General features: G+C 36.8%; 1 protein-coding gene across 1 annotated transcript in view; it reads right to left on the bottom strand.

Annotated features, from left to right (window-relative positions):
* Window positions 1-17,101, bottom strand: part of CSMD1 (CUB and Sushi multiple domains 1) — a 1,688,220-nt gene that overhangs the window by 1,433,714 nt on the left and 237,405 nt on the right. Inside the window, exon 2 of the mRNA XM_070364228.1 lies at window positions 12,217-12,329. Coding sequence (XP_070220329.1) covers window positions 12,217-12,329 — 113 coding nt within the window. The remainder of the gene's footprint in view (window positions 1-12,216; window positions 12,330-17,101) is intronic.

Genomic DNA, 17,101 nt, shown 5'->3' with positions numbered 1-17,101 from the left:
ACTCAGTTGTGTCCGACTCTTTGCGACCCCATGGACTGCAGCATGCCAGGCTTCCCTGTCCATCACCAACTCCTGGAGCTTGCTCAAACTCATGTTCATTGAGTTGATGAAAGCATCCAACCATCTCATCCTCTGTCATCCCCTTCTCCTCCAGCCTTCAATCTTTCCCAGCATTAGGGTCTTTTCAAATGAGTCAGCTTTTCACATGAGGTGGCCAGAGTATTGAAGTTTCAGCTTCAACATCGGTCCTTCCAATAAACACCCAGGACTGATCTCCTTTAGGATAGACTGGTTGGATCTCCTTGCAGTCCAAGGGACTCTCAAGAGTCTTCTACAACACCACAGTTCAAAAGCATCAATTCTTCAGCGCTCAGCTTTCTTTATAGTCCAACTCTCACATCCATGCATGACTACTGAAAAACCCATAGCCTTGACTAGACAGACCTTTGTTGGCAAAGTAATGTCTTTGCTTTTTAATATGCTGTCTAGTTTGGTCATAACTTTCCTTCCAAGGAGTAAGCATCTTTCAATTTCATGGCTGCAATCACCATCTGCAGTGATTTTGGAGCCCCCAAAAATAAAGTCTGACACTGTTTCCCTTGTTTCCCCAACTATTTGCCATGAAGTGATGGGACCAGATGCCATGATCTTAGTTTTCTGAATGCTGAGTTTCAGCCAACTTTTTTTTTGCACTCTCCTCTTTCACTTTCATCAAGAGGCTCTTTAGTTCTTCGTTTTCTGCCATAAAGGTGGTGTCATGTGCATATCTGAGGTTATTGATATTTCTCCTGGCAATCTTGAATCCAGCTTGTGTTTCATCCAGCCTGGCATTTCACATGATGTACTCTGCATATAAGTTAAAGAAGCAGGGTGACAATATACAGCCTTGACGAACTCCTTTCCCTATTTGGAACCAGTCTGGTGTTCCATGTCCAGTTCCACAAAGGAGTGAAATAAACAATTAAAAGAGTAAGAAATGACTGATTATAGAACATGCAGAAACACATAGTGTAATTTTATATGATGCTCTTTCAAGTTGTTCAATGAAATCTACGGCTTATTTTGTTGAAACTAACAATAAACCCATGATTGATTTGTCTTCATGATGATAACTCAAGTTTTACCCTTTTTACTCACTCATCTCCCAAGACTTTTCTCTTTTTTGTTGAACTTTTGCAATAATATATTGGGTCATAGACAAGTTGTACCTGAGAATATGAATCCTATACAGGTCAATATCATATATATAATTCAGAAGAGACTATATTCAGTTGGCCAAAAGTTAGCCAACTGGAATTTTTGGCCAAACAGAAAATTACAGTTTCTGCCTACAGTTAAAGAAAACAACTTTAAAAAGAGGAAAGAAATTGCCAGTAAGGTTGGAGATTTTTTAAATGAACACATTCTTTGAAAAATGTGCTTAGATTTGCACTACAGATGTTTGTTTGATATTCAGTGACCCACTAACCTTCGCTAGAAGAGTCTCAGAAACAATAACAAATTTACATAGTAAGTGCAAAGTTGGAAATGAACTCTGAATCTCCTGTAGACTGAGTTGAAAACTTTGCAGCTAAACAAATATTTCTATTTCTGTCATTTGAGCAGACATTTGGCATTAATTCCACTGTGTTTATCATAGAGTGAAGGATCTGTTCAAAGCTTAACTTTTGTACAGGGCTACGGGCTGACTAATAGTTCATATAATTTCCAGTTTTCTCACAAAAGGACCTGAAGAAGAGAGGCAGGTCTCCCTTCCTAAAACTAATTTTGATTTATCAAATTGTAATCTATGGAGATCAGCCCTGGGATTTCTTTGGAAGGAATGATGCTAAAGCTGAAACTCCAGTACTTTGGCCACCTCATGCGAAGAGTTGACTCATTGGAAAAGACTCTGATGCTGGGAGGGAGTGGGGGCAGGAGGAGAAGGGGACGACAGAGGATGAGATGGCTGGATGGCATCACTGACTCGATGGATGTGAGTCTCAGTGAACTCCGGGAGTTGGTGATGGACAGGGAGGCCTGGTGTGCTGCAATTCATGGGGTTGCAAAGAGTCGGACACGACTGAGCGACTGATCTGATCTGATCTGAATATATATTTATCCTAATTTATAATGTGCATTTCTAGCATTCTTGGATCTTTTTTGATTTCAGCCCATGGATGGTTGTGTGCTTTTCCTTTTATAGTTCAGATAAATCTCATTCTTAGTCATCTCCTCCTATAACCAGAAGCTAGGGGAAAAATGTAACTTTTCCTTTCCTCAGTGACCTCTTTGTATTAACATATTCTTCTTACTGTAGACTAAAGACTAAACAAATCAACCACAAAACAAGAGCAAAAATGCCTACCTACTTGAGTTAAGAAAAAAAAAAATCAAAGTTACACAATGTACAACTTGCCAGCTAGTCCTAAAAGCAGAAAGAGCCACTCACCACTACACCAGGGATGAATTTGTGTTTTGCACTTTCACTAGAAAGATTCTATTTTTTTAAAATCTTTGACTATTTTTTTTAAGCTGAAGAGACAAAATGCACAGAGAAGTTGGGATAGAGGTAGACAAAGGTGTCCCAAGAATAAGACAGCACAAGGGGAAAAGAGCACAGAATGAGATAGTCATAAGCACTGAAGAAGGTTATATAATTCCCAGTTTAGAAGAAATAACCACCCACTACACTTACTGAGGTCATCCTCTATGCAAGTATTGCAGAATCGGAAGAATAAATTAGAAGTGTTGTATACCAAGGACAGAACTATGTAGTATAAAGACCTCATCTTCTCTAGATCTCGTAACAATTCAAGGTTGGAACTTTTCAATTTTACAAGTGAGGAATCTGATACAGTAAGGGCTTAAGTAATTTATCCAATGGTCATACTCAGTGATTGAGAAACTGGCTTGAATCCACACTCGGAATTTTTGCACCACCCACATGTAAACATTTAAGAAATTAATTTTGCCAACCTTCCCATTTCTAGTAGCAGAATGGTAGGAAGCCAAGACCTGAGGGTGTTTAAATAGAGAGGTCATCTAATTTCTAGCATATTGAGTGGCTCATTAAGAACCAATGATAGCCAAAAAAGAGAATTTAAAAAAAAATCATCCAATCTCATCATTTTTGCTTATAAGCTTCATTTTAAATAATGATTATTTACTACAGCCAAACTATCCTGAACATGCTTTATCTCATCTAAATAATGATCACTTTTCTCTCACATTATCTGAGATTACTTATTGCTATTCACATATGCATATTAACTTGGAGCAACTTTTCTATGACATATCTTTGCAAAAGATCCACACAAAAAAAGGGAAAATTTTGGGAGATGAGTGGGTACAAAGGGTAAAACTTGAATTATCATCATGAAGAGAAATCTTAAGAAACACAAGTACAATTACACTGTGAGAGGTGAAGTACTGACCAATCCTTCCTTTGTTATTGAACAACAATGTTGAGGATGTCTTTTCTATGGAATTAATTTACCTTTTATTAAGTCCCTTTTAGACAGACCACTATTTCTGTGCCAGTGCTGGCCTTAGAACCCATGAACTCAGCCATTTGAAAATGATACTGAACGACTTAAAACTACCTGGCCCCACTTTTTTATTTCCATGTAAGACCCAGAGATTCATTTAAGAATATCCATTTCTAGCATAATATACATTTTTTCCCTTTACAATGTTCATTACTTGATTTTTTAAAATACCTATTACAACAAGCTACATAACTCAATAATATAGAGAAAAACCAAGCTATCCATCTTCTTAAGCATTTCAATCACTCTCACATACATGTTTATTAACCATTCAGGTATCCTCCTGTACTTTTTTGGGTACTCATAGGGGCGTATGCTATACGAATATATGGATGATGGATACACATACACACATATGTGTGCATACATACATATACAAGTACATTTAAAAGTTATTTTCAACAAAATCAGATTATACTGTATTTTCCACACTTTCTTGTATCATGAATGTCCCCTTAGGTCAATACACATATGACTAAAACTATTTGAACAGTACTGAATACTTTAAAGAAAATGATTTCTTAGGATGATGTCTGAAGAGAAATTGTACATGATGATATAAAGAGTGTGACTGTGTATACTGTGTGTGTGTGTGTGTGTGTGTGTGTGTGTGTGTGTGTGTGTACTGGTGTCTCACCAGGGAAAATGACTAACTTAATATCACTAAATAAGTACCACAGTAGAATTTATGATCTTGGTGGATCACTGCTATCCACTCTTACTGAATCAGAAACTGGATTTTGTAGTACACAGAGAACAAATTCATCTCTCGAGGGAAAACATATTAATTAAGTTCACAGAACATATAAAATCAAAAGGCCAAATTAATAGACTACAATTCATAGGAACCAGATCATCCATACTTACAGGACAGCCTTAGTCCACCCCAGAAATCAAGGCCCATCTATGAAGCCCAACTGTAACCTGGTATCAGAATCAAAACAACAGAAGTAAAAGATGAGATAAGCAGCAGAAATCAGGTTAAGGAACATTTGATGCTTCTGGGTAGCAGAGCTAATATTATCAACCTTTATGACCTTTATGTTAGTTATGAAACAACTGAGACCTTGGTGAAGTTTATGAAATGTTTTCTGTGGATAAAACACACCTATGTACAAAACTGTGCATCCGTTCAGATCTTCCTGCTCTGACCCAACATTCATTGACTTAACTGAATTTTTAGAAAGTCACTACTTGTCTCCTATCTCTGCACTTTTTGGAGATGTTAGTGCTCATATTACTACCAGGAATAATTAATTTCAAGTGCAATCCCAAAACCTTTGAAGAGTGGTCCTAGTGTGCCTACTGCTGAAAGAAAAGAAAGAAAGTGAAGTCGCTTAGTCGTGTCCGACTCTTTGTGAGCCCATGGACTGTAGCCCACCAGGCTCCTCCATCTGTGGGATTTTCCAGGCAAGAGTACTGGAGTGGGTCGCCATTTCCTTCTCCAGGAGATCTTCCTGACCCAGGGATCGAACCTCGGTCTCCCGCGTTATAGGCAGACGCTTTACCATCCGAAGGAGAAGGCAATGGCACCCCACTCCAGTACTCTTGCCTGGAAAATCCCACAGACGGAGGAGCCTGGTGGGCTGCAGTCCATGGGGTAGCTAAGAGTCGGACACGACTAAGCGACTTCACTTTCACTTTTCACTTTCATGCATTGGAGAAGGAAATGACAACCCACTCCAGTGTTCTTGCCTGCAGAATCCCAGGGACGGGGGAGCCTGGTGGGCTGCCGTCTATAGAATGGCACGGAGTCAGACACGACTGAAGCGACTTAGCAGCAGCAGCACTAGCAGTTTACTGTCCGAGCCACCTGAACACCCTGCAAATCAAGAACAAGAGAGGGGACGAGGCTCTGGCATCTAAGCCTGGGGAAGGACCGTCGTGAGGACTGCCGGCTCTGCTCTCCACCACCAGGGGAAGTGTGTCCTCGGTAAGCTACGTCCTCAGCTGGGCTCACCAGCCTAGAGGACCTAACAGTCAAGAGGAAGGTAATTCTAGAATCTAATTGTTATGAATCCAAAGTAATGATAAAGCATTGGCTAATGGACAGCTAACTGCTGTTCTTCCACCTTCACTTTCTTCAATTGGAAATGCTTCTCTCCTGCCAGGTGGATCATTCACGTTCCACGCTTTAATTCAGGTTGAGTTTGGATAATCACTTCAAGGGAGAAATAAATCAGCACTGACATCCTAAATAAAGCTTTGAGCTTGAAGGGTAATAATCTAGCTGTTCTTTCTAAATCCAGATCCATGGATGTTAAACGAAAGAAAATTCTACTTGAGAGATGTGTCAGAGGGAAATGCCAAATGCATTCAGGGAACAAGAAACTCTCTCAGTAAGAAGCCCCGCCCACCACGGAGTTAATCACTTAGTGACGCTGGAATGAAAGGTCTGCTCTGTGGCCAAGTTTCACATTTCCCTGGTGAAAATCTAAGTAGTTTATGAACACGAAGCCCATTCTCTTCCCCAAAATAAATCATAATAAATGAAATCAATCCATTTAAGTTTTCACAGGTTTAACTGAATGGCCTGTATGGAGTCCATTATTTTTTAAAGAAGAAATGCTTGTATATGCAGCGGGTCATCAAAACTCTTTGTCTTTAAACCATTTGAGTGTTTAATTTTTGGGAGGTGTCTGTGTGCGTGTGTTTTAGAAACTTCTAGATAATAAGATGTGTTAACCAAAGAGAAAATCAAGTTCCAATCAGCTAACTGTGACACCTATTATCAAATCTCCTTTTAGGTTTTGAGGGTAAGAAATTTGAACTACGGGATGAGATTAAGGTAGGGCTGAGTGAAGAATTTTTATCAAACAATATTTTTAAATATTTATTTAGAGCCACATGTCAAGTATTGAAATCTTTGCTTGGAGCCCACACTGCCCTCAAGGATGCAAACAAAAATGACCACAGGAGAGGAGGTAACAGGTGACCTCTAACAACTCGGGGGGGAAAGCTGCTGCAAGAATTCAGGATTCACTTAATCCACATTATTTCACTTCCATCTATACACATTTCGGGCACATCAATCATGATTTAAAAGCTAAAATGTGATGAAATTGTAAAATGGAAGCATTTACAAACGAAAGTGCTTCTGTCTGTTTACCTGTCCAGTGGGATGAATTCAGCCTTTCTGAGGATGTCACAGAGGAAGAGTTCTATCTCAGGGCTGGTTCAACATTAACCTGACCCCACTGACTGCACCGCCAGCCCGAGGGACCACACTCCAGGCCTACCGGGAGCTCTGAGTACAAACCAGGGGATGTCCCACAGTTCTTACAGGTGCTAAGCTGTTGTCCGCCACATTTTTGCCCATAATTCTTCCTCACTCAGAAAGACCCCCCAGTGACCCATCTTCCTTGGAGAACGTGTATTCAATTACTGATACAAAGTCGGCATTTAGCACTGGCACTCTTTAAACACTTGGCAGTACAGCTCAAGTATTAACTGCATCAAGATCTCTGTCCCCGCGTACACGGGCCTTCCCTCCTGCCCAGTCATGCCAAATACCATAGCTAGTTATTAGAACCAACTGCACTCTCTGTTCTACTGAATTTTGTCATTTTTGCCTGCTACTCCTTCAGAAAAAACACCATTTCATCATCATCTTTGTATTCTTAACATTTAGCTCAGTATTGAGCCTCTGGTAGATACTCAATAAAAGCATAATAAATGAGAGAGAATGAGTGAGTAAATCTATGTCCATTTACTCAAGGATATACATATATGCTCCGTGCATATATAGTGTGTGTATATACATATATACACATATGTATATATATACAAAAGTGTGATTTTTGTGTACACACATATGTGGATACATGCTTATCTTTATGTGTGTATTTCCATACATGTAAACAAATATTATATTAAACATAGTACATTGTTAAGAATGACAACATCTGGAAATAGGCAGATTGATGTTTAATTTCCCCTCTTCACTATTTAGTAGCTATAAGGTCTTGACAAACTAAGTTACTATACATCACTATTTCATTTTCTCTGTCCAGTAATATTAGGTAATTTTGCTGTGCTTATAGGAATCTTGAAAATTTAATAAGAAAATGTATATAAGAATTCATACCATTTTAGGCATGTCTATTCATCCATCTGTTCATCCACCTGTCTGCCTGCTTATTATGTATCTACTTACCTATCAACTGTCTTAACTATGGATTATCAATCTATCCCTTTCATCTATCTACCTATTTTCATTTACTTATTTACTATCTATCCATAGAGAAACATACCTTAGTGAGGACATAATGGTATAATCAATAGAATGAATAATTTTAAGACAAAACAAAATGAAAGAGCAGAGTTTCTCTAGAATAGAATTTTATAACACAGGGGAGTGTCTTTAAGCATCTTTGTGGGCAACTTTTTTTTCACTCCATCTATTGTGCTAGTTTGTATGCAATACAGGTTCCTGCCACAAGCTAATCTTTGCAATTTAGTAATGTCAAATTCTTTCTCACTCTGCTGGTGGTATTTTTCCTAAAAAGATTTTTTAAAACTGTCAGATTCTTATAGATTTCAAGCACAAAATTTAAGGCCAATATATTCAAATATGGCACCATGGGAAGGTGAGATAAATGCTGAATGTGTAAAATTAGTATTTTATGGACAAAATATTTGACTGTCTACAATTGTGGTTAGTTTTTTTTTTTCCTTTTCAACTACCATGTCAGCCAGATTTTTAAAGAAATATTTAAGAAAATAGATTCTTACCATTTCTATCAGGTTTATCTTAGACAAGAATCCAACTTAACCTTCCTTTTACCTCAAACAATTACAGCAAAGGTAATTTCTGTGGTAAAATGTGCATAAAATTTCTGTTCCAATTTCTTTAAAAAAGAAAAAAAAGAGTCATTCCATGGATAAAGCCTTGGACAACTTGGTTTCCAATCAATAGAATTGCCCTACACTATCAATAAATGTTCTATAGAAGAAAAGTATTAATTTTAGTGAATACACATTGGACTCAATTTGAATCACAGAATCAGGGCTTTCTATTCAAATGCAGCTTGTATAATATCTAGAAATTCTTTTTATACAAATACTAGAGTATAAAAATACAATGTCAAAGAAACTTATTTTACCTGCAAAAATATTAAAAGTCAATCTAAATTATAGAAAACAATTGGTAAAAAAAAAAAACTAAAATTTTAAAATATAACCAATACTAAAATTACTGAAAGTTAATGTATGAAAAATTACCAAGTAATTCATGAAACATCTGAAGTGATATTCAGGATGTGCATTAATAAGAGATGTGTCACTTGAAAATAAATTAGATTTCAGAACCAAAAACTGGGAGTGAAATTATTTTCATCATACATTCACTAGTGTTTCTAACATTTAGTTCACTTTGTCACTAGTAAGACAAAATATTAGAACAGAGAAGACTTGCCTTTTAAAAAGTGAAACAAATAAAATTATCAGAGTGACGGGTTCTTTGGGGCACAATTCTAGATTGTCACATGTCACCAAATGGATTTGTTCTCTTTGTTCTAAAGTCTCATGACAGCCTTGTCACATGTTTGTCACGATATAATATCTGTCGTGTCTTGACATGCCATGTTGAGTTTCTGACCTCCTGGAAGATTTTTTTTTCTTAAATCATAAACAAATGTGGTGATACAAATAATTTTATTTCAGTAACTGAGATCTTGATGAAAAAAGTTGGAAGGTAGAAAGAATGAATGTTATTTATATACCTAAGGCTTCAATATTGGGCAAGCATAAGAATACTGATAGTAATTCATCTCATTGTAAATTACGTGTAATCCTAGTGTATTTATTATAAATTTACCAAATAAAATCATGCAAATTCTTTGGCTGGCCATGAAGAATAATGTTCTGTGACAGAACTAGGAAATATAACTTTATAAAATACCCTATTAAAGTAGTAACTTCAATTTTATTATTCTATATTTATGGGTTAAAATATGTTGATTTTATCAACAATCTATGAACTTCCCCACTACTTAAAAAGCTAATTACTATATGTGAATAATATTAGTGAGATATGTATAAATATCTCCATTTAATTTTCAGGGTTAAATTCAATGACTGAACACATTAATTATAATAATTTAATTTACTGTTTCCATATTCCTTAGGTAGCTTAATATCTCCATGTATGAATAATAATTTATGTAAATAGTACTTATCCCAAAGTAATGTCAGCAAACTATAAAGTCCAGTGCCCAGATCAAGTCCAGGTTAAGTTTATTACTAAGCCTATCTTGTATAGACAGATTTTTTTTTTTTTTTAAGAGTGGAAGTTTTTCTCCTATTCAACAAATAAATATAAATAAAAATTAAACATAAATTTGGAAAAGTTGGTAATCATTTAAGAACTAGACAAAAAATTAAAGCTCATTTAGCATTAAAATTTTAATTCAAATTTTCCTCAGAGGTCTTGGATAAGACATAGACATTTTATTGTATTATTTGGTTTATATTAATTACTTGGAAGACAGTGTTGTCAGTGTAAAAACCAGTGGGATTCGATGTTCTAGTTCCAAAACAACTTTAGATATTTTTCTGACTCATTGGTTAGGCTTAATATTATATCTGAATAAGTGTATCTAAATATTTTATACACTGGTCTCAACATAAATCTCACTTTTTCCCATGACCATTATATTGGTTGGTTATAGCTGTGTATACATTTCCTGTGTGAAATGATATTGATAAACCAGCTGATATTTACAAACTTTTAGTTTCTTCTGCAAAAATTCTTGTCTTTAATCTTCTATTTAGACTGCAATTAACCTTATTTCAACAGATAACACAAATTTATTTTATCAGTTGATTTGTAAGCTAATAAAAAATATTTTACAAGTAAAGATATTGCACATTTTATGATTTTTATTTTGCTAACAAAGCACTTTTATTTTGATGCTTTGTTTTCAAAATAACGAGTTGTATTTACTTGTAAATATCAGGCTATATTGTAATGCAACTATTGCAAACAAAAATTTCAAACATCTTCACACAACATTTTAAAAAATGCATTTAACTCATGGCTCTGTTTTTCTCATCATTTCTCCAATTTTGTTGATAACTTGTAAACATTTTTCCCAACAGAGACAATCTCACCAATCATTTTTCACTATGCCATGATGACAACCACAAACACCAACAACAACAGCCCAGAAAGATTCAGTTTAAGTATTCATTTGGCAGCAACATTTATCTTAGGAAATTCACCAAAACACCATATTAAGGATCAACTTTGTCAGAAAGGGAAAGAAAACTGCAAAGGTTTCTAAAATGTTGAAGCATTAACCCACCTTCCGAAATACCATGTGTGCTGACTGGACAAGTTCTGTTTCACAGTAGCTAGTACAGATTGCTTCAGAAACACTTTTGTAATGTCAAGTGAGAAAAAAATTATGTGAAGCTGGGGTATACAGGAAGTGGTAGATACAAGCAAATCTGAAAGCTAGTAGCACCTATTAACCTTGAACTAGCCTGTTACTCTTCCAAAGATTAAATGATCCCCAGGTAATCAGTAATGAGCTTAAAGATGAGTTACTCTTTCAGGCAATGGATGCACGTTTATATATAAAAGCAATGACCTGGAAGAACTGGAGTCAGAGTTAGTATAAAATTCTAAGCATTATTCCACATAAGACTTTACTTAAATAAAAGGATGAATTGTTCTGTTTATATTCCTTTGCAAAGAGGACAGTCTAACCTTGTATTTTCTGATAATTGCATAGTAGCTAAGTTCAGTTGCAAGAAGCATGTGTAGATTTTATCTTTCCAAGAAGAATGATTTTTGCCAAAGTGTGTGGAGTACTGCAAAGAGGAATACACACAGAGGCGACTTAATCCAGGAAGGTCGCTAAGTGAACACCGGATTGGGCCCACCCCCACCCTACATAGCCCTTTTCAATTCATGGGCTTCAGAGTTTATGTTAAAAATCAAAGATTCTGCATTGCACATGAGAGAAAAATTAAAATATATATGTGAAACAAGACTAAACAGACCTCATCACTTATATTTACCATATAGTAGTGCAATTTCCTAAATTGAATATTTTGCAATCATGTATATTATTCCCTCTATCAAAGGTTGAAATCTCTTTTATCTTCTTGAAATTTCTGCCCAAAAGGGTCAACAATGACAGTGAGACCCCAAAGTCACTTCAGCACAAAGTCCAAAAACACCAAAAATTAAATAAAATAAAATGAAATGCACCCCCTATGCCTTGCAAGCACCAAATGAAATCACTTTCTTCATTTGAAGTTTCAAATTATGACAACCAAAATTCATGTAATGGGATTCACTTTACCTAGGCACCAACTCTGAATATTACTGTCCAACAATTATTTTAGGAAAGCTTGTCTGCATTAAGATTGAAGAAAAGGAAGACTGTCCATTAACATCCTAAATACTCGAAACGTCACTGCCACACATCAAAAGAAAACCATTCTTCCAATGAAAAAGCTCTAGCAAAAAGGAAAATTGTCAACACACGCGTTGTGCCAGAAATTTGAGCCATTACAGTAATAGCATTCTCCCAGCATCAAAACACAGAAATCAAACATTTGAACCATTAAAACCACCTCGGAAGCAGCAGCTTTGGTTTGTGTGAACAGCCTTCCTGGCCAGTGTGAAGCCATCGGCACAGTGGGTGTGGGCGGTGCGCAGCAAGCGTCTTACCTTCATACAGCGCTTTGAATCCCTGGGCACTCACGGCGAAGTCTGTCGTGAACCACAGAGTAAGGATGGAGCCACTGCTGACGATGGAGGAAGGCAGCTGAAATCCCGATAACCTGAATTCGAAAAAGACGTGAATACAGTTAAAAAGTATGAACTTGCTTCTGAAGCTTATTTGATGAAGTCACTCAATTCTTCTTTCCACCGTGGCCTATTTATTTTACATAAGTCATTGAACAATTACATGATCTGTACACCAGGCGTTGCCAGTTCATTGAAATGAAGCACATTCCAATACCAGAACTTGCTTATTTAAACAATTTTTGAAAAGATCCTTTCCTGAAGGAAATGTACAATACACCATTGTCTAAACATAATGCATGAAAACGATGCACTCAACATTATACCTGCAACACAAATTAACATTCCACGTGCTTTTGAGTTTATTTTTCTAAGTGATGAGTGTGTTGTCACATCTCATTGTTAATATGCTTATCTTTTACTATTTCCATACAATAGATCCATTTCTCTTGAGAAGAAAACATATACTAGTCACAGCATCAGAAATAAGAGTCAATGATTGCCTTGAACAGATGTCAAATGAATTGATTTTAATATTTGGTTTTCAAGACAGCTTTTTTAGATTGTAAGATATATGTTTCATTATCATTAGATAATGATACATTTAGATATCTTAACGATGATAAAGTCAGAACTCTGAAGGACTGAACTAGTATAATGATATGCACAATACTTTACAAATGAAGAGCTTTTCAAAAGGCCAAAGAGATGTTTCATCAGTTTATATTTTACCTAAAGTTTGCTAATTAAGCAGTGTCTCTACAGATACATGGTTTAGTACAGTCTGAACACAAACCTATGATTCACACACACACAAAAAAACAAACTAACTTGAGCATTCATTCCTAGTAGGAGAAACTCTGTCCTGCCAGGAAGCCTATGGTATTAAATGATTACAACCACTGTAGTTGCAGAATAAAACCAGAAGCTAATAAGAGAAAAATGAAAAGACAATCGCCAGCTGCTAAACAGCACATTTCCAAATAATCCATGGATCAAAGAAGTCGCAAGGTAATTTTTAAAAATACATTAAACTGAATGAGAATACAAAATCCAAGATATCAAAATCAGCAGAGCTGAGATGGGAAGGAATGGCACTATAAGCACACACAGAAAAGAGGAAAATTCTCATATTTGTAATCCAAGTACCCATCTCAAGAGCTTCGAAAAGGTATAGTAAAATAAACCAAAAGCCAACAGAAGGCAAAAAATTAAAAGCACCAAAGTCAGTTGAAATGAAAGCAGAAAAACAATGAAACAAAGTTTCCACTTGGAAAAGATAAACAAAATTAACAAATGTAGCAGAAATGACCCTCCTGCTCCAAAAAAAAAAAAGGGCAGGATAAGAAAAGACATAGATATCTAATATCAATAATAAAATAGCAGATATTACTTGAAAGCTCACAGACATTAAAACAATGCCATAAAAACTATAGCTATAAATTTGACAACTAAAATGAAACTTGTTACTTTCTTTAAACACACACAGGACTGCAACTTACTCAATGAAACAGATCAATGTGAATAAGCCTATAACTATTAAAACTCCCCCAAAAGAAATGTCCAGGCCTGGCTGGTTTTACAGAGGAATTCTTTTGCCTGCCTTAAGAGTCAATGTCTGATTCACCCTAAAATAGACTGGAATGGGTGAATTTAACTCAAATGACCATTATATCTACTACTGTGGGGAGAAATCCCTTAGAAAAAATGGAGTAGCCATCATAGTCAACAAGACAGTCTAAAATGCAGTACTTGGATGCAATCTCAAAAACGACAGAATGATCTCTGTTTGTTTCCAAGGTAAACCATTCAATATCATGGTAATCCAAGTCTATGCCCTGACCAGTAATGCTGAAGAAGCTGAAGTTGAATGGTTCTGTGAAGACCTGCAAGACCTTTTAGAAATAACACCCAAAAAGATGTCCTTTTCATTACACGGGACTGGAATGCAAAAGTAGGAAGTCAAGAAACACCTGGAGTAACAGGCAAATTTGGCCTTGGAGTACAGAATGAAGCAGGGCAAAGACTAATAGAGTTTTGCCAAGAGAACACACTGGTGAGAGCAAACACCCTCTTCCAACAACATAAGAGAAGACTCTACACATAGACATCACCAGATGTTCGATACCAAAATCAGATTGATTACATTCTTTGCAGCCAAAGATGGAGAAGCTCTATACGGTTAGCAAAAACAAGACCGAGAGCTAACTGTGGCTCAGATCATGAACTCCTTATTGCCAAATTCAGACGTAAATTGAAGAAAGTAGGGAAAACCACTAGACCATTCAGGTATGATCTAAACCAAATCCGGTATGATTATACAGTGGAAGTGAGAAATAGATTTAAGGGATTAGATTTGATAGACAGAATTCCTGATGAACTATGGATGGAGGTTTGTGACATTGTACGGGAGACAGGGATCAAGACCATCCCCAAGAAAAACAAATGCAAAATGGCTGTCTGAGGAGGGCTTACAAATAGCTGTGAAAGAAGGGAAGTGAAAAGCAAAGGAGAAAAGGAAAGATATACCCATCTGAATGCAGAATTCCAAAGAATAGCAAAGAGAGATAAGAAAGCCTTCCTCAGTGATCAATGCAAAGAAATAGAGGAAAACAATACAATGGGAAAGACTAGAAATCCCTTCAAGAAAATTAGAGATACCAAGTGAACATTTCATGCAAAAATGGGCTCAATAAAGGACAGAAATGGTATGGACTCAACAGAAGCAGAAGATATTAAGAAGAGGTAGCAAGAATACACAGAAGAACTGTACAAAAAAGATGTTCATGACCCAGATAATCAAGATGGTGTGATCACTCACCTAGAGCCAGACATCCTGGAATGTGAAGTCAAGTGGGCCTTAGGAAACATCACTATGAACAAAGGTAGTGGAGGTGATGGAATTCTAGTTGAGCTATTACAAATCCTGGAAGATGATGCTGTGAAAGTGCTGCACTCAATGCCAGCAAATTTGGGAAACTCAGCAGTGGCCACAGGACTGGAAAATGTCTGTTTTCATTTTAATCCCAAAGAAAAGGCAATGCCAAAGAATGTTCAAACTACTGGACAATTGCACTCATCTCACACCCTAGCAAAGTAATGTTCAAAGTTCTCCAAGCCAGGCTTCAGCAATACATGAACTGTGAACTTCCAGATGTTCAAGCTTGTTTTAGAAAAGGCATAGGAACCAGAGATCAAATTTCCAACATTGCTGGATCATTGAAAAAGCAAGAGAGTTTCAGAAAAACATCTATTTCTGCTTTATTGACTATGCCAAAGCCTTTGACTGTGTGGATCACAATAAACTGTGAAAAATTCTGAAAGAGATGGGAATAACAGACCACCCGACCTGTATTCGGATCAGGAAGCAACAGTTAGAACTGGACATGGAACAACAGAATGGTTCCAAATAGGAAAAGGAGTACGTCAAGGCTGTATATTGTCACCCTGCTTATTTAACTTATATGCAGAGTACACCATGTGAAACGCCGGGCTGGAGGAAGCACAAGGTGGAATCAAGATTGCTGGGAAAAATATCAATAACCTCAGATATGCAGATAACACCACCCTTATGGCAGAAAGTGAAGAGGAACTAAAGAGTCTCTTGATAAAAGTGAAAGAGGAGAGTAAAAAGTTGGCTTAAAATTCAACATTCAGAAAACTAAGATCATGGCATCTGGTTCCACTACTTCATGGCAAATAGATGGGGAAACAGTGGAAACAGTAGCTGACTTTATTTTTCTGGGTTCCAAAATCACTGCAGATGGTGATTGCAGACATGACATTAAAAGATGCTTACTCCTTGGAAAGTTATGACCAACCTAGACAGCACATTAAAAAGCAGAGATATTACTTTGTCAACAAAGTTCCATCTAGTCAAGGCTATGGTTTTTCCAGTAGTCATGTATGGATGTGAGATTTGGACTGTAAAGAAAGCTGAGCACCGAAGAATTGATGCTTTTGAACGGTGGTGTTGGAGACAACTCTTGAAGTCCCTTGGACTGCAAGGAGATTGAACCAGTCCATCCTAAAGGAAATCAGTCTTGGGTGTTCATTGGAAGGACTAACGTTGAGTCTGAAACTCCAATACTTTAGCTACCTAACGCGAAGAGCTGACTCATTTGAAAAGACCCTGATGCTGGGAAAGATTGAGGGCAGACAGAGAAGGGGATGACAGAGAATGAGATGGTTGGTTGGAATCACCAACTCAATGGACATGAGTTATAGTAAATTCTGGGAGTTGGTAATGGACAGGGAGGCCTGGTGTGCTTCGGTTCATGGGATCACAAAGAGTCGGACATGACTGAGCAACTAAACTGAAATGAAATGAAGTTCATAGGATGGGATCCTAATCCAACAGGACGGGTGGCCTTATAAGAAGAGGACAAATGAGAAAGTCTCTCCCTTTCCTTCCTCCACATACAAACACTAAGATAAGGCCATGTGAGCACATAGCCAGAGGACAGGTGTCTATCAGTCAGGAGGAAAGTCTTCATAAGAACTTGACCATACCTCACCCTCACATAGATTTCCATCCTTTAGAAATGCAAGAAAATGAATGTCTGTTGTTTAAGCCACCCAATCTATTAGTATTTTTGTTGTAGCAGACCAAGCTAAGATACTCTGATGCCCATGATAGACAAAGGCAGTACAGAAAAAGAAAACAAACCAATATCCCTCATAGATACAGATGTGAAAATCCTTAACAAAATTAGAGAAAATAAAGTAAGCAATATATATGAATAATTATTCAACAAGACCAAGTAGGGTTTCAGTTCAGTTCAGTTCAGTTCAGTCGCTCAGTCAC

Source organism: Bos mutus, chromosome 27 (genome assembly GCF_027580195.1).
Source record: "Bos mutus isolate GX-2022 chromosome 27, NWIPB_WYAK_1.1, whole genome shotgun sequence".
Classification (NCBI taxonomy): domain Eukaryota; kingdom Metazoa; phylum Chordata; class Mammalia; order Artiodactyla; family Bovidae; genus Bos; species Bos mutus.
This window is presented reverse-complemented; position numbering and strand designations above follow the sequence as displayed.